The sequence below is a fragment of the Cornus florida genome, unplaced genomic scaffold (genome assembly GCF_030987335.1).
Source record: "Cornus florida cultivar Cherokee Brave unplaced genomic scaffold, ASM3098733v1 CherokeeBrave_3.0.0_Hap2_Chr08, whole genome shotgun sequence".
Lineage (NCBI taxonomy): Eukaryota > Viridiplantae > Streptophyta > Magnoliopsida > Cornales > Cornaceae > Cornus > Cornus florida.
In genome coordinates, this window is record NW_026775578.1 from 2,041,092 (window position 1) to 2,059,425 (window position 18,334).

Here is an 18,334-nt window from a genome sequence, read left to right on the forward strand (position 1 = left end):
AACCTTATCTTAAACGATCAATTTCATATGTAAAAGTGAAATCAGTAAAACTTTCGTAAACGACAAGCAACGTATAGTGGCTGACATGACATGCCCCACCACTTTTTAAATGGACTCATGCAATAAGTACAGCTGGCATAATGCATGGTCGAGGAAGAAAGTCCTAAATAATCTATATGCATTTGAACAAAATATTGATTAATAGGAGATTTAGAGTTTACACACTCTTTTCATAAACTCGTCATATTATTAAGTATATTGAACGGCTAACCGTATCGGTCAATTATGTAAAGATTAGAGTGCAAACTCACCGTGAACTTGTCCTTATCATACTATTTTTGTTTTTATTTTTTTCTTTTTCATGCTTCAATTTCAATATATTAAGATATGACATAGAAGTGACATATGGGAGGTTGAGAGCATTTAAAACACAAATATTATCTCTTTATTTTTTTTTTTTAATTTGACAAACAAAAAAAATAATTTGATGTACCTCTTTAATAATTTATTCAAAATTTGAAAGTAAAGTGTTGTTTGTTTTAATTAAAATGCTAGCACTTGATTGTTTATTTATTTTTTAAATAAAAATAATAATTTATATATATATTTGGAGCAAATATTGATTAACAGAAAATTTACTGGTCCAGTACGTGAAGATGGAAAGCTAACTCATCGTGATCATATCCTTGTCTCTCACTCTCTCTCTCTCTCACACACACACACATACATATATATATATTGTTGGGGTTGAAATTCGTCGTGGCATGGTACGACACCACCGTTTCCTATAAAATAAAAACGGCTAACTCAAACACTAGTGTGGTGCCGCCGTTGACTCTTCGACAATCAAGTTAGTGAGGGTTTTTAGAGAATGAATTTATATCGTAATCGTTCTAGTAGAAATTTTGTTTTGTATGTACCTTATTTTCGAGTCATCGTCTTCATATTTATGATCACTTCTCTCATTCTTGACAAGGAAATATTATCATTCTTATCCAATGAAAATCTTATCTTGATAACGAAATGTCATCATTCTTTTCCAATGGAAATCTTATCCTTGATAACGAACTATCAAAGGTCTGACAGCTGGTCAACACTTAGTTACTTCTATCGTTAGTTCAAGTTAAATTAGATTTATTTTTCCCCATCATATATAATATGGATTAAGATATAACACAGAAGTGACATGTGAGAGGTGGATAACTTTTTTGAACACAAATACCGTCTTTCTTTACACACACATATATATTTATTTATTTATTGGGAACTTGATATAAAAAAAAGGAAAAAATTAAATTGAGATACCTCTTTAATGATTTATTAAAAATAACAATAATAATAATAAATTTGCTAATTATTTTGCATATATGGCATTGGACACAAAATTGGAAATTCAGCTATCCTTGTCTGGCCAACTTTAGGGTGGAAATTATGGTTGAGTACCACATGACACTTGCCAAAAGTCCATAAAGATGTGACAATAAAAGTAGTGGAATGGGATCGCACCAAAAAATAGTAATTCCCTAGTAATTTCCAAATTCAGATGAAGTTTTCGATGTGGTGCTCTACTGCTCTCAAATAAAAATAAACATAGATGGGACTTTTTCTGAATTACCTCTGAATTGTCCTTCATTTACGTCCAAAGTGGTAACCAAAACCATCACTTAAGATAGAGAGGGTTTGGAGGCTCATGGGCGATTAAAACTACATAAACCACTGTCATACGTTTTCTTCTCATTTTCTTCTTCCTCTTCTTCTTCTTCTTCTTTATACTCTCATTAAAGAAACGAGAGAGAGAGATCAAAAAGACAATTGTTTGTGAAATTTGTTGTTTAGAGAGAGAGAGAGAGAGAGAGAATTTTCGAGAGAGATGAAGTTCTGCAAGAAGTACGAGGAGTACATGCAAGGGCAAGATGAGAAGAAGCTACCAGGGGTTGGATTCAAGAAACTCAAGAAGATCTTGAAGAAGTGTAGGAGAGACATTGAATCGCACAATCACCTTGATAACATATCCAATTGCCCCCACTCTTGCCCAGGTATATACCACAACTCTAAAACAATTACTCCCTTACATATATGTACATATATATATATATATATATATATATATATATATATATATTAATTTTCTGGGTTCCTTTGTTTTTCTTTTCCAGTTTCTTATTTGCTATCTCTTATTTGTACAAATTATTTATAAAGAAATAAACTCTGTGTTGCTCAGACGTTTTTACAAGTTGAACGCAGTGATATACATATACATATATATAACTCATTCATCTTGGATTTATCTGTACTTTATTTATTTTCTGGGTACTCTGGTTTCCCTGTTTTCACTTTTACTTGTTTCTTATTTGTTCAATTTTCATATATATAGTCCTCCCCTTTTTTGATCAAGAATATAGTCCTCCCCTTCTCTCTCAATTCTTGATCAGATACATGATATATAGAATATGGTAAAATTTTATACACCCATCTCAATCAAGCCCTGCTTCCTACTTATTTTTCTAAAAAAAAAAAAAAACAGACAGTTTCACTCACTACAATCGAGTTTCTAACAATTAACAATCGCTGGATAAACTAATTTTCTGAATTAGTAGAGTTATAATTAACAATCGCTGGATAAACTAATTTTCTGAATTAGTAGAGTTACAATTAACAATTGCTGGATAATCTAATTTTCTGAATTAGTAGGGTTATTAAAAATTTAATTTCCCCTCCCCCTACTCTTGTAAAACACATTTGATACATATATTTTCAACAGTTTTTATATCATTTTTATAAATACGTGAACATATTCATGTAACGGCAAAAGAGAAAGTTTCTTCATCTGTTTTAAATTAAAACTTTAATTTATAAGGACGAGCCCACCAGAAATGCAAAGTACCATATGCATATAATTCATCAAGAATTTTATTGGCTGAAATATGATGTATGTAAGAACCTTAAATTTTCTTGAACAAGAGTTTTTGTCTCTTTATATATATATTTCCTTTCTAATAATTCATAACATAGCATGTTTTTTTCTCTAGAAGGCATTAAGTATATAATTACTAATTTTCCACCATGAAACACTTTACCTTCTCAATTTTTTTTTTCATTTACTAGAATTATTTAGTTATTAATATGTTAACTATTCGAGGGTCAACTGTCTTCACTAGGAAAACCTTGATTAGATGGCACTACAAACTGAATATATAGGGTTAAGTTAATAACAGATGACGTTTGACAAATTATATTAAATGTATTACACAATGCTGAATCTGCAGAAAATGAAGAGTAATGAATTTACATTGTTGTCTGTTCATAAAGATTGATTTTAATCTATTCTTTCTACAGGTCAAATCAATTTGTTTCCCATATATATTCTAGATGCTCTTGTGAATATATTGAATTAATCAGGCATAACATTTAGTAAGGAGTAGTAATTAATTTAAATTGTTTTTCTTTATTTCTAGCCATTGCTTACGTTTGATTCTAATGTAAATCTATCTGTAGTTTGCGATGGGACCTTTTTTCCATCTCTTCTCAAAGAGATGTCTGCAGTAGTTGGATGCTTTAATGAGCGTGCACAGAAATTGCTTGAGCTACACCTTGCTTCGGGGTTCCGTAAATACTTTATTTGGTTCAAGGACAAGCTACAAGGGAACCATGTTGCATTAATTCAAGAAGGCAGGGACCTGGTTACTTATGCAATGATCAACGCAATTGCAATGAGAAAAATACTGAAGAAATATGATAAGGTTTGTTTATCCCACTTTTAGCAACCAAATGGAGCATAAGTGATTGTTTTCTGGTTTTGATTTACATATATTGTGCATTTACTTACTTTCTTTCATTTAACTATAGATTCATTACTCAAAGCAAGGCCAAGCTTTCAAGTCACAAGCCCAAAGTATGCGCATTGAAATCTTACAATCTCCATGGCTGTGCGAGCTTATGGCTTTCCACATAAATTTGAGGGAATCAAAATCTAAAACAAGGAAGGCCCATCCATTGTTTGAGGGATGCTCCCTTGTATTCAACGATGGCACACCATCACTTTCTTGCGAGCTCTTTGATTCCGTAAATCTTGATATTAACTTGACTTGTTCTATATGTTTGGTAAGTCCCGACATATTATTTCTATTAATCTTGGATATTTTGACCTGAATAAATAATGTCTTCTATTAATCTTGGACACAAATGAGCTCTTTGATTTTGTCAATATTGGCATTGACTTGGCTTGTTCTCCATTTTTTGTAAATCCTCAAATTTTCTTATATTACTCTTGGACACCGAACACGTACCAAATATATTTATTCATTTGGTGGCTGCTGCGTTATATCTACTTTAGGCGTGTCTTTTGGTTATAATAAAGTCCACACATGTCAAGAACTAGGATAATCTGTAGCAGCATATGAAAATTTTGTTCACGCTACAAAATCCTTGATTAAAGATATTATTCACCACAAATTCTTATGTCAGTGATTGTTACGGTACTTTTACATATGGCGTTAATACACATTTTAACAACTAATATACCCCAGAATGTAATTTAAAACATCTTTGTTTGTGATTTATGAGTGGCAGGACAATCATTTTTTCATGCTCTTTCACCATCATATGGCATCATCAATGTAGAAATTTTGGATCATATATTAATAAATTCTCTATCAAGTCTTCCTAAAAGTTCAAGATTGATTAGTTCAATTGATTTGTGTGTGTGTGTGTGTGTGGAGCAGGACACGGTATTTGACCCGGTATCTCTCACCTGTGGTCATATCTTCTGCTATATGTGTGCTTGCAAGGCTGCATCAGTGACTATTGTGGATGGATTAAAGGCAGCAGATCCCAAGGAAAAATGCCCTCTATGCCGAGATGTAAGTTTGTATCCTAGAAATAATTTTCTTTGATTTAGCGCAATTTTAAAAACATTCTGCCCTCTGTTTAATTTCCATACCATAGCATATATTGCCAACCAAGGGCCCATTACACAAATTCCGTCAAAAAAAATTAATCATTTAATAGTGTGAAATGTACACAATATACTATAAAATCAAATATTTCTCTGTGGAAATGAACAGTTTCTTTATTTAAAATATATTATTGATCCTGAAAACATCAAGAGGATCTTTACCCGGTAAAAAAATGATGACATAGATTCTGTCTTTTGAGAACTTTTGGGACTCACGTAACCTCTAATGTCAACTTGAATGGTTTCTGCCTTTCTGGTCGTGTGTTTTGAGTTTGCTCAACAGATGGTTCAGGTGCTCAAGTTCTTCAAAACTAATCATCCTCAATCCCAACCTAATAATCTACCCATATCAACGCCTGCTAGAAGAAAAGTGGTACCCACTTTTAGGAATCAGTTAGTGACAAATTTGGTGAGAGATAGTCCTTCGTGTGGTATGATTGAGGGGAACCATTTTGGTTTGCAAGATTCTAGGATGTTTAACAGAATCGACACTGATACTATGAAGAAGTTCTATTCCTAGGTTCTAGTAACCCTTGGCCATTTCTAAAATTGCGGTTGACTCGGCCAGGTGACGATGTTTACTTTGCACAATTTAGTGGATTATCATGGGTAAATTCTAAAAATAAGCTATCAAGACCGGCTGTTTGCTAATAGTAGCTTCTTTGCTTAGTGTTAGGAAAAGTCAAATGGTTTCATTTAATTACTTCAACTCTTTGAAATTTTGTTTTTGTTGATATCAGGCAGGAGTTTATCATGGTGCTGTACACTTGGATGAGCTTAACATTTTGTTAAGCCGAAGGTATATGTTTTTCTCTGCCATGCCTTTCACTTTGTGCCCATTTTTTAAAATAAATAAATAAATATGTTGCCTGTATTATTTCATTACCTGGCAAGTTCCTTATTCTGTCATGCATATTTCAACAGTTGTCCTGAATATTGGGAAGAGCGGCTTCGGACCGAGAGAGTAGAGAGAATCCGGCAGGCAAAGGAGCACTGGGAATTCCAGTGCCGGATGTTCGTGGGTGTCTGAACAGGCAATTTATCTGTTTGGTGGTGCTAGTATTAGCTACAGAGGTGAAAATCCTCTGATGTTTTTTGCAGTCCTCAGCTGTGTTTGTTGCAAATTCCTAGAACTAGCAATAATCTTGTACATATATATAACTTATGTTCTCTAGTGTTTGTTGCATATTCCTAGAACTAGCAACAATTTTGTACATGCATAGGTTATGTTCTCTTCTTGTGATTTATTGATACTTTCCACATGGATTGTCACTGCCATATTAGGACCAAATGGAAAGCAATTATGTTATGATATGTCATATGGCTATGCTTTTCACAACTGCAGTGAAGCACTTCCGCATATCTTTAGCTTCAAATGAGAAGAATCTAGTGGGAGAAAAGCTTGAATTTCAATAATAGGGACTGTCACCATATACAAGATAAAAGTATTGTAGATATGCTGAATTATCGAAAATCGATAAAGATTGTACAAATTATCAAGGAGTAGGTCATCACTGGGAAGATTTCCAAAATTAGCAGAAAACCAGATTGATTGTTTACAGCTGAGTTGAGCGGTTGGCATACTCCTGAACTAATGCCCCAAAGAGTGACCGCCTCTCGAGCAAGCGAGATGGTTTGTCAAATTCTTTTGCCCATCCTATTAAACAGAAAAAGGCACATTAGTTAGAAAATTTGTGACAAAAAATCATTTGTTCATAACTGTTGACATGCTACAATGCCTCAACCAAATCTGATTCATTTGATGTGCCAAGTTTCGGTAAATTTGTGACGAATAAATATAGGGAAAAGAAGAAGAAAGAAACGCGTACCTGCATCTATAACTAAAACTCTATCACAGTCCATAACTGTTGGAATTCTGTGGGCAATGCTGATAATTGTACAGGTTGCAAAGTCCTCTCGGATTATTTTTTGTATAACAGCATCAGTTTGTGAATCAATGGAAGCAGTTGCCTCATCCATAAACAGAAGCCTGCTGCGCTTTAGCATTACCCTACCCAAACAAAGAAGCTGCCTCTGCCCCACACTCCAATTGTCTCCATTATCAACAACTAACAAGTTTTTCATCCAAAAAGAAACAATTATAATGTAGACCTTCAATCTCTTGAGATTAAATTATGAGGTGAACCAAATTCGAGTGCAGTTATGATAAAAGGTGAATCAAGTACCTGCTGAATCAAGTTTACCAGGCTTCGTAGCCACCACATCTTTAAGTTGGCAACGTTCAAGGCTCTACAATAGTATATTCTCAGATCAGACAGGTCACAAGAAAAGTTCAAACTGCATATGAATGAATGTCCTAAAGAAGAACCACACCTATTCTATCTGGTAGAGTTTTCCCCTCGGAAACTAACCTAGGACTTGTAGCCGGAGAGAAAAACAAAGCAAGAAATGAATTCTGCCTTACAACCGTTCACATGTACGAATGTGGTCATACATTGAAGACTCTGTTGGTGTGATATTCTACTGACCATGTATTAATTGACTATTCTTTTTAGGCAGTTGAAGAGGACAACCGAGAGCGACTGCCACATTTCTCATTTATCAACATTTCTACCATGTATATACAAGGTTGGCAAACCTGAAGTTGTTTATATTCTTATTTTAAGGTAATAGGAATTGGCACATTTACCTTCCAGATCTCTTCATCTGAATACTGTCCTATCGGGTCAACATTGCTTCTCACAGTTCCTTCGAAAAGGACAGGTTCTTGAGGGATGATCCCAAAGCGAGACCTAAGATTATGAAGCCCTAGCATGGAAATGTCAATACCATCGATAATTATTCTCCCTCTCGAGGGCTCCACCAACCTAAAGAAAACCTGGATTAAAGTCGATTTTCCGCTCCCCGTTCGACCAACCACACCAATCTTCTCACCTCCTTGAATGTTGAGGGTAATGCCTTTAAGAACCAGAGGGGTGTTAGGACGATATCTAACCTGTTCACCAAATATTCAAAATACATTGATCAAAAGGAATTCCAAATAATACCAGAAAGTAATAAGAATTCATATCAAGTCATGAAGATGCCTAGTACATTAGGCACATGCTCCTTTATGGTTATTTTAGAACTGTCATTAAATTGCTAAATCATGGCAGGTATAGTGTTCGTATCATGTAAGCATCATAATGGACGGTATTCTTATGCAGTATTTGTTTTCTATTTTTGTTGCCACTGCAACAGATTTTTTGCATTTGTACAACACTTCAGCAATAAAAGATTTGTTGTGATGCTTAGTAACAAATGCCTTGAAACCAACGTGAAAAAAATCTAATCAGAATGTGTCTACAGCTAGTAACCTGCAAGTCCTTGAGCTCAACATTGCCATGGGTGGGCCAATGTGGAGAAGGAAGACAATCTTTTTTCTCCCATTCTGCTTCTGATGGAATTCTTGTAAACTGTTTTACCCTCTCAACGGAAACCATTTTATTTTCCAATAAGCAGCTCATATATATGGACCAGAACATCACACCATTGAGGGACAGGCCATATGAGAGAGATAAGCCAACATTCTCTGCAAATACAATACAAGTGAGTCTCACATAATTAGAATTCTAGAAAGAAAACCACTATCATGCACATATGGACATCACATAATAGCCTTTTTAAAAATAGACAAATTTTAGTATGCCATATTAAAAGGATTACCAGAAAAGAGATTTAGCCTATACCAAAGACTGCAATGATTTTAGGATGATTTTCATTTAGTGTTGAAATCCAGATACTGAACATTGTTAGGTGACTACAACTGAAGTGTTTGGATAGACAACGAGCCACAAAATACCTGGCTTTATAATACTACTTGGCAACAAGATCAAGAACAACGTGGAAATGCAGAGGATCAAGCTTCCAATTAGTTCCAAACGGAAGCCCAACCACTCATTGGATCCTTTGTTGTGGAAATCCATACGCAAATTTGCATTCACTCTGTTAATATTCTCCTGGCTAAACTGTTCCTGCTTCCTGAAACAGCGAATTGTCATGACCCCTGATATGCTTTCTGAGAAGTGATGAATCATGGGAGCTTTTGTAATAGAGTCGAGTCTAGTCAATTCACGAGATGTTGCGATATAATATCCCTGCAACCAAACAAAAAAAAAGGGTGGGTGGGAGGAATCATTGGAATATATTCATCTGGATTTCTTCCTTCTATACAAGTGTTTTGGTTCCTGCTAAAATGTTCTAGGAGTTGGATAAAGAAGTAATATAATGTTTCTGCTTCTACCTGTCATTTGAGGATTTAGATAAGAAGTTCCACAATGCCATTACGAATTCCCCAAAAAAAAAAAAAAAAAAACACCAAGAACTTTTTATGCTTTGCCATAATTTCAAAACTAAATTCAATGGTTGCCAAACCACACTTCAATGCTTCAACAGAATTTAATAATAAATTGTGGTAAATTAAGCTCTCTTATGAAGTGAACTAGTATATATGTAATTGCTGACAAATCATTGCTTGCTTCTTTTGTTCACACTGAACTATAATGCCAAAGCAAAATACAAAAAATATTTAGAAAAGTGAATAAATGCCCATACCCGATACCAGAAATTTAGCCAACCAAGTGGAATTATAAGGAATGCTGTTGGCCAAGCATTCTGACATGTGACAATGATGATGCTGAGCACTGTGATGTACATGGAAACAGTAAGGTTCATAAAGAATGGGAGGAAGATATCAATGTCGGTCTGATCAGTTGATGCCTACATGATAAATCATGATACAATTGGTCAGTAAAATTACTTCCACCTAACAAGAACAACACTTGCCATAAACTAAAATAAAAATTTACCAAAGTATTGGTTGGAGTCAAATTTTTACCCGACTTAGGATTCTTCCTGAAGGTGTGGTATCAAAGAATGACATAGGCGCATGCAAGATGCAGTGAAGGATTTGGCTAAAGAAAATTTGGGCAGTCTTAAGCCCCAAGACCGTAAAAAGAATAGTTCGTATCAGAACCAGCACAAATGAAACAGCTGCAATCAGTGCATAAATACGAATGAATAGAGATGGATCAAATGATATGGCACGCTTTTCTGAAGTTTCATACGCCAACCAGTAATCACTTGCCATTAAAGATGCCTGCCATAATAGAGATATTAGCAATGCCATCACTGCACCCCACCATCCAAAAGCCTCCGTGCAATATTGTTTGTAAACATTTAAGCTGACTCGACCAGTTTCTCGCTCCTCTTCATTGATGAGCTTAGAAGTCCCCTTAGCAGATTCGGCTCGTTCTAGGAATTTGCCTTCACCATTTGCTTCCCCATGGTTGGAAGGTGCTTGGGGAGATTTTGGTTGTTTAGGGGAACTTTCTCCTGGCATGTCGGTCCCTACTTCCACTAGTCCCATGGAGGTCTCATGAGCAGCTACTAGTGCCTTGAAATCCAGGCCAAATTCTAGTAGCTCATTGTACTTTCCTGATTGCACGATCATTCCATCTCGCATGACCTGATTTTAAGAGGTAATCTTGTTTTGAGGAAAAGACAAGTTGTATATTGTATAAATGAAACCAAAACAAACATGGAGAAATTATCCAAGATCAAACTCACTAAGATAAGATCAACATTGTGCAAGAAGTCAACTTGATGAGTCACAAGTAAAATGGTCTTATGTTTGAGGACTCCCCTCACACATTCCTGCCAAAAAAAAAAAAAAAAGAAGAAAAATTTAAGATACAATTAATGTCACAAGTAATGACTTCAAAATGGTTCTTAAATTTATAGATTAACCTCTAACCATAATAGTTGATAACTTCACATGATTATAACAAAAAGTCACTTTGAACAACTATTCGAAAAGGGAGGTGGGGGATAATAATATGGTAATTATATCTTTGTCGCTTCTTCAACAGCTTGCGGAGTAGAAATAGAAACAGTAAGCAAGATGTTTATACAAAATTTAGCAGAACTACTTTAATAAGCAAGGCATAGCATATATTGCACATCCAAATATTACCATACAAGGGTCTGCTTAAAAATGAGCAAAAAATAGCATTAAAATCTGAAGTTCTCAAGAATTTGATTATTCTTTTAGATTTAAACTTTTCATTTTAAAATCTAATAAATGACCTTATCTTTCTATTATTATTTTGGTGATCAACGATGAACTTGTCATCTCAACTGCCATGAACATTGAAATGAATTGTCATATCCATGTAATGCGTAAACTAGGGAGAAAAGCTATAATGTCCCTCGTAAATGTGTTGTCACCTTGAATATTTCAGACCCCGTGTGAGCATCAACGGCACTAAAAACATCATCAAGAAGATAGATATCACAATCTTGATAAACAGCTCTAGCTAGCTGTATCCGCTGCTTCTGGCCACCACTGAGGTTGATACCACGCTCTCCAATTTCAGTCTGATCTCCATACTCCATCATTTCCAAGTCCTTCCCCAAGCAGCAGACCCTGATAACTTCCCTGTATCTCTCTGTGTTCATTGGCAAACTAAACAAGATGTTCTCTTGAATGGTCCCGTTTTGAATCCATGATGTTTGTGCAACATAGGCAGTGGTACCACAAACTCTGACCTGTTAGAGTTAAACCACATAGGTCAATTGAAAATTTCTAATTATCCAATCAATATAAAGCTTCTGCAGTCAACAAATGATTATTGGGCATTTAGAATTGAAAATAGCCAGATTGTCATAAAGATTGTTAACTCCTAAAAGAAAACCTTTATCAGATTAAATACTAAAACAGGAATTATCTACCCATTAGTAGAGTTAGTTTTGACTATTTAAATTCTTTGAACTGTTATGTTTAACTGATCAGAATGAATTTTTGTCCAAATCCTACCTAAGAGAGAACAGTGGTGGATAGAAAAAACAAGCATAATCAGTGATAACAATTGTAGAGTAAAATCAGTGAAAGAGATAAATATAACTCTAGATATTCAGGATGAGAATTCAGACCTTCCCAGATATTTTGTTCATCTCGCCAAGAATTGAGGCCAGGAGAGAAGACTTCCCCATTCCAACAGTACCAACAATAGCTGCAAGTTCACCTTTTCTGATTTTCAAATTTAAATTTTTTAACACTTCTTCCCCGCCTTCGTCTTCCCAGTTAAAAAATCCATCTTTCACCTCCACAGCAATTGTACCACCACAACCTTCCTCTCTCTCTACTGACTTATCCACCAACTCCTTACTTATCATATATCTGTCCAACCTCCCCAGTGATATCATTGCTTGCGAGATTGAGATCATAGATTGTGGGAAGGTCCTGACTGGTTCCTGCAATATCTTAAAGAGTGATGTTGTGGTGAACACAGTTCCTGCATCAAGTGGAACCCCAAACAAAAGTGCAGTGGCAAATGTGATGGCGGACACAAACACCGGTGTGCTCCACAACACAACAATATTCCCAGCCACGGAGTACATGAACTTGCTTAGCCACCCAAACTCTGATTCACGAAAAGATTGAATTCTTTTGTTGAAGTGTTCTTCCCATGCTTGGAACTTGATTACCCGCATGTAGTTAAGCATCTCATTTGTGGCCTTCATTCTTGAATCTCGGTTTTTCATTACATTGTATTGGAACCGGTTATTCCTTTTAGTTCCCATAATAACGAAAATGAATACTGCTGCAAGTCCAAGTAATGCAGTAACCGTTGAGGCTCCGAGGTTAATATATAAAAGGACCAAGCCAACACCAACTTGCAATGGCATAAGCCATATGGCATGTAGCTGCAGCATCATATCAGAGAGCTGCTGAGCATCGACTGCCATGTAATTTACAATCTGTCCAACCCCATGAGACTGCCTAGCAGAGCACGATAACCTCAGACCCTTCCTGTATAAGGAAGTAATAAGGGTGGACCTAATGAGCATTCCAAGCTTTTGAGAATTGAAGTTGAATTGGTGTGTGGTCAAAACTTCCACAAATTTGGCAACAAGGAGAGTCAGTACAAGGTAGTATCCTTCATAAGGGGAGCTCCTCTTTCCAGAGGTGAAATCGACAAAGCTTTGGATCAGAACAGGCCCGACATACATGACACAAAGCCGCACAATTGCAAGGAAGGCAGTGAATGCAATTTCCCTCCAGAAGCAGCGGAACAATGTGGTTCGAACAGGGTGATTCGATTTCTCACTAGGCTTAGGCCAATTCGACTCGAAGAGCTCTGACATTTTCTCACCTCTATGATCTGGTGAAAGAGTCGGGATGTCATCAATTTTGAGGGGGGATTTATAACCTTTACTTAATAGGGGATTCATCCAAAACCAAAAGGCTTTTGAGATTGTAGTAGCTGAAGCAAAGCCAGTCACATTGGATTTCTCCAATAGGGGTTCATACAATTTGACTTCTTCATCCATTAATGAATCGGATTCGCTAGTGACTACAATCCCAGTTGATCCTCTAATGGCAACAATAAGAAGAACTAGGGATAATGGAAAACTAATGAATGAAACTATATCATCTAATCTCAAATCGGGATCAGATTCCTTGAGAGAGATTAGACGAATCAATCCTGAGGTGGTGAACAAAGAGATGATGAAAAAGTTTGCAACCCAATAAATTCGAAGCAACAATGGATGGGTAACAGCTTGGAATCTTTTCTCATGGACAATCAAGACTGTAATCACAACATGAGTTATTGCTTGAATTAACCAAAAATACCCATCTACTAGCTTCCATGGCAATTGGGTACTTCTACCTAAGGCTAAAATACATAAAATTATATAAGACAAAGCTAACAGACCAGTCACAATCACAGAAAGCTTAAACCAAATATTGTTTCTTATAAGAGCTCTATTGCTTCTAATGAGAGGCTTGTTGATGCCAGAACTGTTTTGGCCATTGGAAATGAATCTATAATAGAGCTTTTGAATTGAAAACACCAAGAGAGCCAACAAAAGGAGGACATCAACACAAGACAAGAGAGCTCTCTGAGGACATGGAGAGAGAGAGATGAATCTTAGCCATTGGATCATGGGCAATACAGATATTTCCTCCGAGGATTGTATCACAGAGCTTGAACACGAAAGGGTCGTCATCCAAGTAACAGAAGACATTTTGTTGTAAGAAAACTTCGGATCAAACCATACAAAATGTCTCCTCTATGCTTTACTCTCACCAGTATCACCTCTCAAGCTTTCTGTAAACCAGAAATAAAATCAAATAAATCAAAGTAACACCCAATAGATGCTACAATTTTTTTTACTTCAATATATGCTATAATGAAATGATAAGAACTCCAGATTTACTAGATTTTTTTAGAATATTTAAATATTTTATTTTTTTTTGTTTAGTATATAAAATGAGTGATAAATATACGGAAAATTTTGAAAAGCAAGCCTGCAGCCCAGAATCAGAGAGCTTTTCTCTGCGTGTGCGTGTGTGTGTGAAAGTGAGATTAGCCCTCCCTTCCCCAGTCCGGAAAAGATGGGACTTTACTTGAAAGGCAATAATTCAAGGAATGACAAAAAGCAGAAGAAAGAGAAACCAGAAAAGGCAAAAAATGATGAGAAAATTAAGAGCCACAAAACCAACACAAAAGTCTTGAGTCTACCCTGCCTTGATGTGCTTACACAAATTGTGTACCAACGCTCAGAGTCCATTTATTAAACACAGCGAAGAAATTCAACATAAAATAAAAGAAATAAATTAATTAATATATATATATATATATATATATTATATAATAATATTCAATTTATAAATTGAGGGTGTGAAATGAAATCACAAAGAAAAAGAAAAAGAAAAAGATTGACATAGTTGAAGATTTTGTAACATAAAAATGAAAAAAAAAAAAAAAATCATGCTAAGCATGTAAACCGAAAGAACAGAGTACTTACTTGGGCTTCGAGAAGACGCCACTGAAAGGTAAATGAAGCAAAGCATAGAAGGGTGTTGGAAAGTGTCCAACTGGGTGGCTCATATAATCAACACTTGGTGGCCGAGAATTAATTGACTACCTCCAAACTTCATATCTGCGAAGATGTAGCTACTGAAAGTGACCTCAGAGATTGTAAATAAAACAATCTTCTTTTTGGTATGTTTATCACTATCTTTTTGGAGTCATGTATTACAAGAGAAGTAGTAACTAAAAGGAGGACCACTAGTCAAAAATCAGCGGCGTCTCTGAAAAAAAATTACGTGTAGATACGGTAATCCTCTGTGGATGTGAGAGAGAGTCGCCACGCTGATTAGTTTAAAAAGTCACTCTCAGAGACAAAGGGTTTGCGGTTTTTAAATTTTATTTATTTATTATCGTAAGTTTTTTTTTTTTTTGCCCTATTCAGGTGAATAATTTATTTTTAATTTATTATGTTTCTCTTTTTTCTTTTCTTTTTTTATTAATAAATTAGAGAAACTGACAAACGCGTAGGGATGACAAATTTTCCATTCCCGTCCCGCCCGTCCCGTTTACAACGCAGATGGGGACCCTTTTATGTAAATGGGAATAAAGATGGGAAGAGAGGTAAATTTTGAAAACCCGCCGGGGTCGGAGACGGAGGCAGAAATGGGGTAAACCCACCCCGCCCCAATTAAGTATTAAATTACTAATATACCATTTATATTTAATAATTTATTACTAAATTAGATTTATTAAATATATGAAAATAAGAAAAATTATGTTTTTTTTTTTAAATAATATATGTTAATCGGGCTCGGGGATGGGAATAAGAGGTCGGAGGCAGGGGCGGGTATGGGGGTGGTGGTAAAATTTTAAGCAAGAATGAAGGCGGGAATGGAGATTGAAAAATTCAGCGGGGATGGGGATGGCGAATGATATCCCCGCTCCGTCCCGTCACATTGACATTCCTATAAACGCGTGCTGATCAAGGGCATGGATGGAAATCATGGAATTTTTATTTTTATTTTTATTTATTTATTTATTTTTTAGAAACAAACTAAACAAAAGTAGATCTAGCCATCCAAAAATAAAAACGACGTAAAAACAAAGGTTATGTGAAAAATATTACTCACATAATGAATTTACTAAAACACGCCGGGATTATTAATTTGTGACAGGTAAGCAAAGGTTGCCTCCCCACTCTCGTGGAAGGGACATATCGGAAGGGGAAGGAACAATCGTGAGAGAGAGAATGGGAAGAGAGAGAGAGGCTAGGAAAAGTGTTGAAATCATGGAATGATGTAGCGAGGTTAGAGACAATCACCTTTGGAAAAAAAAATTAGAGACAATGATTCGATTCGATTCGAGTAGAATATTAAATAATTTTTTATAATAAAAAATTCAAAAAGTATTCGTGGTTGGGACTGTGAATTCTACCACCTCGGCAGAAGTTAAATTGTATTAAACAGCCTCGTAATCAAATTTTGTTTGTGTTGACCTGTTCAAATTACATTTTGGTTAAGACAATCAAATGAATTAATAACAATTCTTTATTGACTGTTTTTTTTTTTTGAATTTCATTAATAATGTTAGCTGCTCAAAAAAAATAATGTTAAAAGCATTCTTACGTTTTACCAGAATGTTCTCAAAACAAATGGCTCAATATTATATTATAAAAGCATTATGGCACTTCACAATTATTTTAAAATTACTCTTTCACTTTACTTTTAAACTAATTATGTCATTTTTATTATATATATAAAAAAACAAGAATAATGCAAGAGTATAAAAATGAATTGGAATGTCACAAACTAATATAAAAATTATTTTTAAAAAATAAGATGAAGAAAGATGATGTTATCTTGTTTGGAAAAGATATTGTTGACAAACAACCTACCAAGTTAATAAAAATAATGGCAACAATATAAAGAAAAGAAAAATTATATAATTTAAATTATATAAATGACAAAATAGTGTTAGATGTGTTTTATATCATATCTGAATAGAAAGTGAAATATATATATATATGTGTGTGTGAATGCAACATTATCAAATAACTTACATTTTTAGGTTAAAAAATAAGCGTATGACCCATTGCAAGTTTGATCATTAATTCATCTTTAAAAATGAAAAGAACTTTGTTTGATTAACAAAGACGATGAAGGAAATTTATACTTAAAAATACAAAAAATTTCACTTATTTACCTCATATTATCTTTCTTTTATTATAGATGTGTTTCATATCCGATCTGAATAAAAAGTGAAATAAATACATATATATGTGAGTGCAACATTATCAAATAGTTTAAATTTTTAGGTTAAAAAACAAGCGTATAACCCATTGCGAGTTCGATCATTAATTCATCTTAAAAAATGAAATGAATTTTGTTTGATTAACAAATACGATGAAGGAAATTTACTTTTAAATCAAATACAAATTTTTTCACTTATTTATCTCATATTATCTTTCTTTATGTATTTATTATTGCATGTTTTTTTTTTCTTGTTAACACTCACACACACCCCTCAAGTAATTGCTTACACCTAAGACGATTTGAAACTTAGACTTGGTATTTCTGAGGCACCAAAGTTAAGTTCTTACCCATTTGAGTTGATCCGTTGAATATTTTTTTTAAAATTATTGCATTAACTAAGTAACAAAAATAATATTATTTTCTTTATGTCATCAATTTTCTTCTTTTATTAATACAGCGGTAAACAGAGTTTATCTAAAACAAGGTACTTTAAAGTTTAATCTAAACCAAGATCCATTTTTGTATCATTTTTATCACGTATCAATATCTGTCATGTGCTTAATGCAATAAATTAGGTAATATATTAAAATTTTAATTTAATAATATTATAACATTACAATATGATAATATAATATATTACATGAATGTTATATATTTTTGTGGTGTAAATTTGAAATATAATAGTACTATACTTAGTGCGACGAGTTCATAGAATTCCCGAAACAAAAGGGATTAGGATTCCTCTCTTCATATTTCTATTACACCCGTAAGTTTTTTTCCCCCTCTATTACACGGTTTACACCCATAATTAAAAATGACCAACTTTTCATGTTTGAAGCCCTTTTTTCAAAATGAGCAATCAATCACTAATAATATGTAAATCATGAAGCATATTCGTTTCCCATCAAAATCGTCACGTGTTTGACTATATTGAGTACTCCACCCAGCGACTAATTTGATTGAAATGCATGAATTAGTATACGTCATGCGTGACCACCTTTATTGATAGATCATCCCTTGACTATATATATATATATATAGATATATGGTACAATGAAAATCAAACTACTTATCACATTGAGAAATTGAATTACAATTTACATCACAAATGTATATAAAAACATGCAGCACATCCCTTTGGGAGTGTTGGATTTCCATGTATCACGGAAAGAATCCCATGTTTGTGCACATGTTTACGGACAGCTAAAGGTAACCTACTAATTATTCCTCTATCGGTGTCAAAAAAAAAAATGTATATATATATTACTGTTTTATTATTTTTTATAATGTCATGATACCTTTATCAT

The 18,334-nt window shown here is 34.4% G+C and overlaps 2 protein-coding genes across 2 annotated transcripts; one reads left to right on the forward strand and one right to left on the reverse strand.

Annotated features, from left to right (window-relative positions):
* The first annotated feature begins 1,527 nt into the window (after positions 1-1,527).
* LOC132268841 (probable E3 ubiquitin-protein ligase BAH1-like 1) lies at positions 1,528-6,232 on the forward strand. Its single transcript, XM_059769703.1, has 6 exons — positions 1,528-2,036; positions 3,496-3,740; positions 3,847-4,101; positions 4,722-4,859; positions 5,695-5,753; positions 5,879-6,232. The coding sequence occupies exons 1-6, from the start codon at positions 1,871-1,873 to the stop codon at positions 5,982-5,984; spliced, it is 969 nt and encodes a 322-aa protein (XP_059625686.1). The 5' UTR covers positions 1,528-1,870; the 3' UTR covers positions 5,985-6,232.
* Positions 6,233-6,341: 109 nt separating this feature from the next.
* Positions 6,342-14,862, reverse strand: LOC132268840 (ABC transporter C family member 4). Its single transcript, XM_059769702.1, has 12 exons — positions 14,771-14,862; positions 11,888-14,070; positions 11,183-11,503; positions 10,523-10,609; positions 9,792-10,421; positions 9,509-9,673; positions 8,757-9,051; positions 8,272-8,486; positions 7,605-7,910; positions 7,141-7,204; positions 6,784-7,023; positions 6,342-6,611 (listed from the first exon to the last, which is right to left on the reverse strand). Exons 2-12 carry the CDS (start codon positions 13,985-13,987, stop codon positions 6,511-6,513), a joined length of 4,524 nt encoding a protein of 1,507 aa, XP_059625685.1. The 5' UTR covers positions 13,988-14,070; positions 14,771-14,862; the 3' UTR covers positions 6,342-6,510.
* Positions 14,863-18,334: the final 3,472 nt, after the last annotated feature.

What these genes read in the sequence shown, in the direction of transcription:
- LOC132268841 (XM_059769703.1), top strand. Translation starts at nt 1,871, where the DNA reads ATGAAGTTCTGCAAGAAGTACGAGGAGTACATGCAAGGGCAAGATGAG. An exon ending in TGACTTGTTCTATATGTTTG is followed by an intron (nt 4,102 to 4,721) that starts GTAAGTCCCGAC and finishes TGTGTGGAGCAG; the next exon opens with GACACGGTATTTGACCCGGT. An exon ending in AATGCCCTCTATGCCGAGAT is followed by an intron (nt 4,860 to 5,694) that starts GTAAGTTTGTAT and finishes TGTTGATATCAG; the next exon opens with GCAGGAGTTTATCATGGTGC.
- LOC132268840 (XM_059769702.1), bottom strand. Translation starts at nt 13,987, where the DNA reads ATGTCTTCTGTTACTTGGATGACGACCCTTTCGTGTTCAAGCTCTGTG. An exon ending in GGCTAAATTTCTGGTATCGG is followed by an intron (nt 9,052 to 9,508) that starts GTATGGGCATTT and finishes GTTTGGTTGCAG; the next exon opens with GGATATTATATCGCAACATC. An exon ending in AAGTAGTATTATAAAGCCAG is followed by an intron (nt 8,487 to 8,756) that starts GTATTTTGTGGC and finishes TTGTATTTGCAG; the next exon opens with AGAATGTTGGCTTATCTCTC.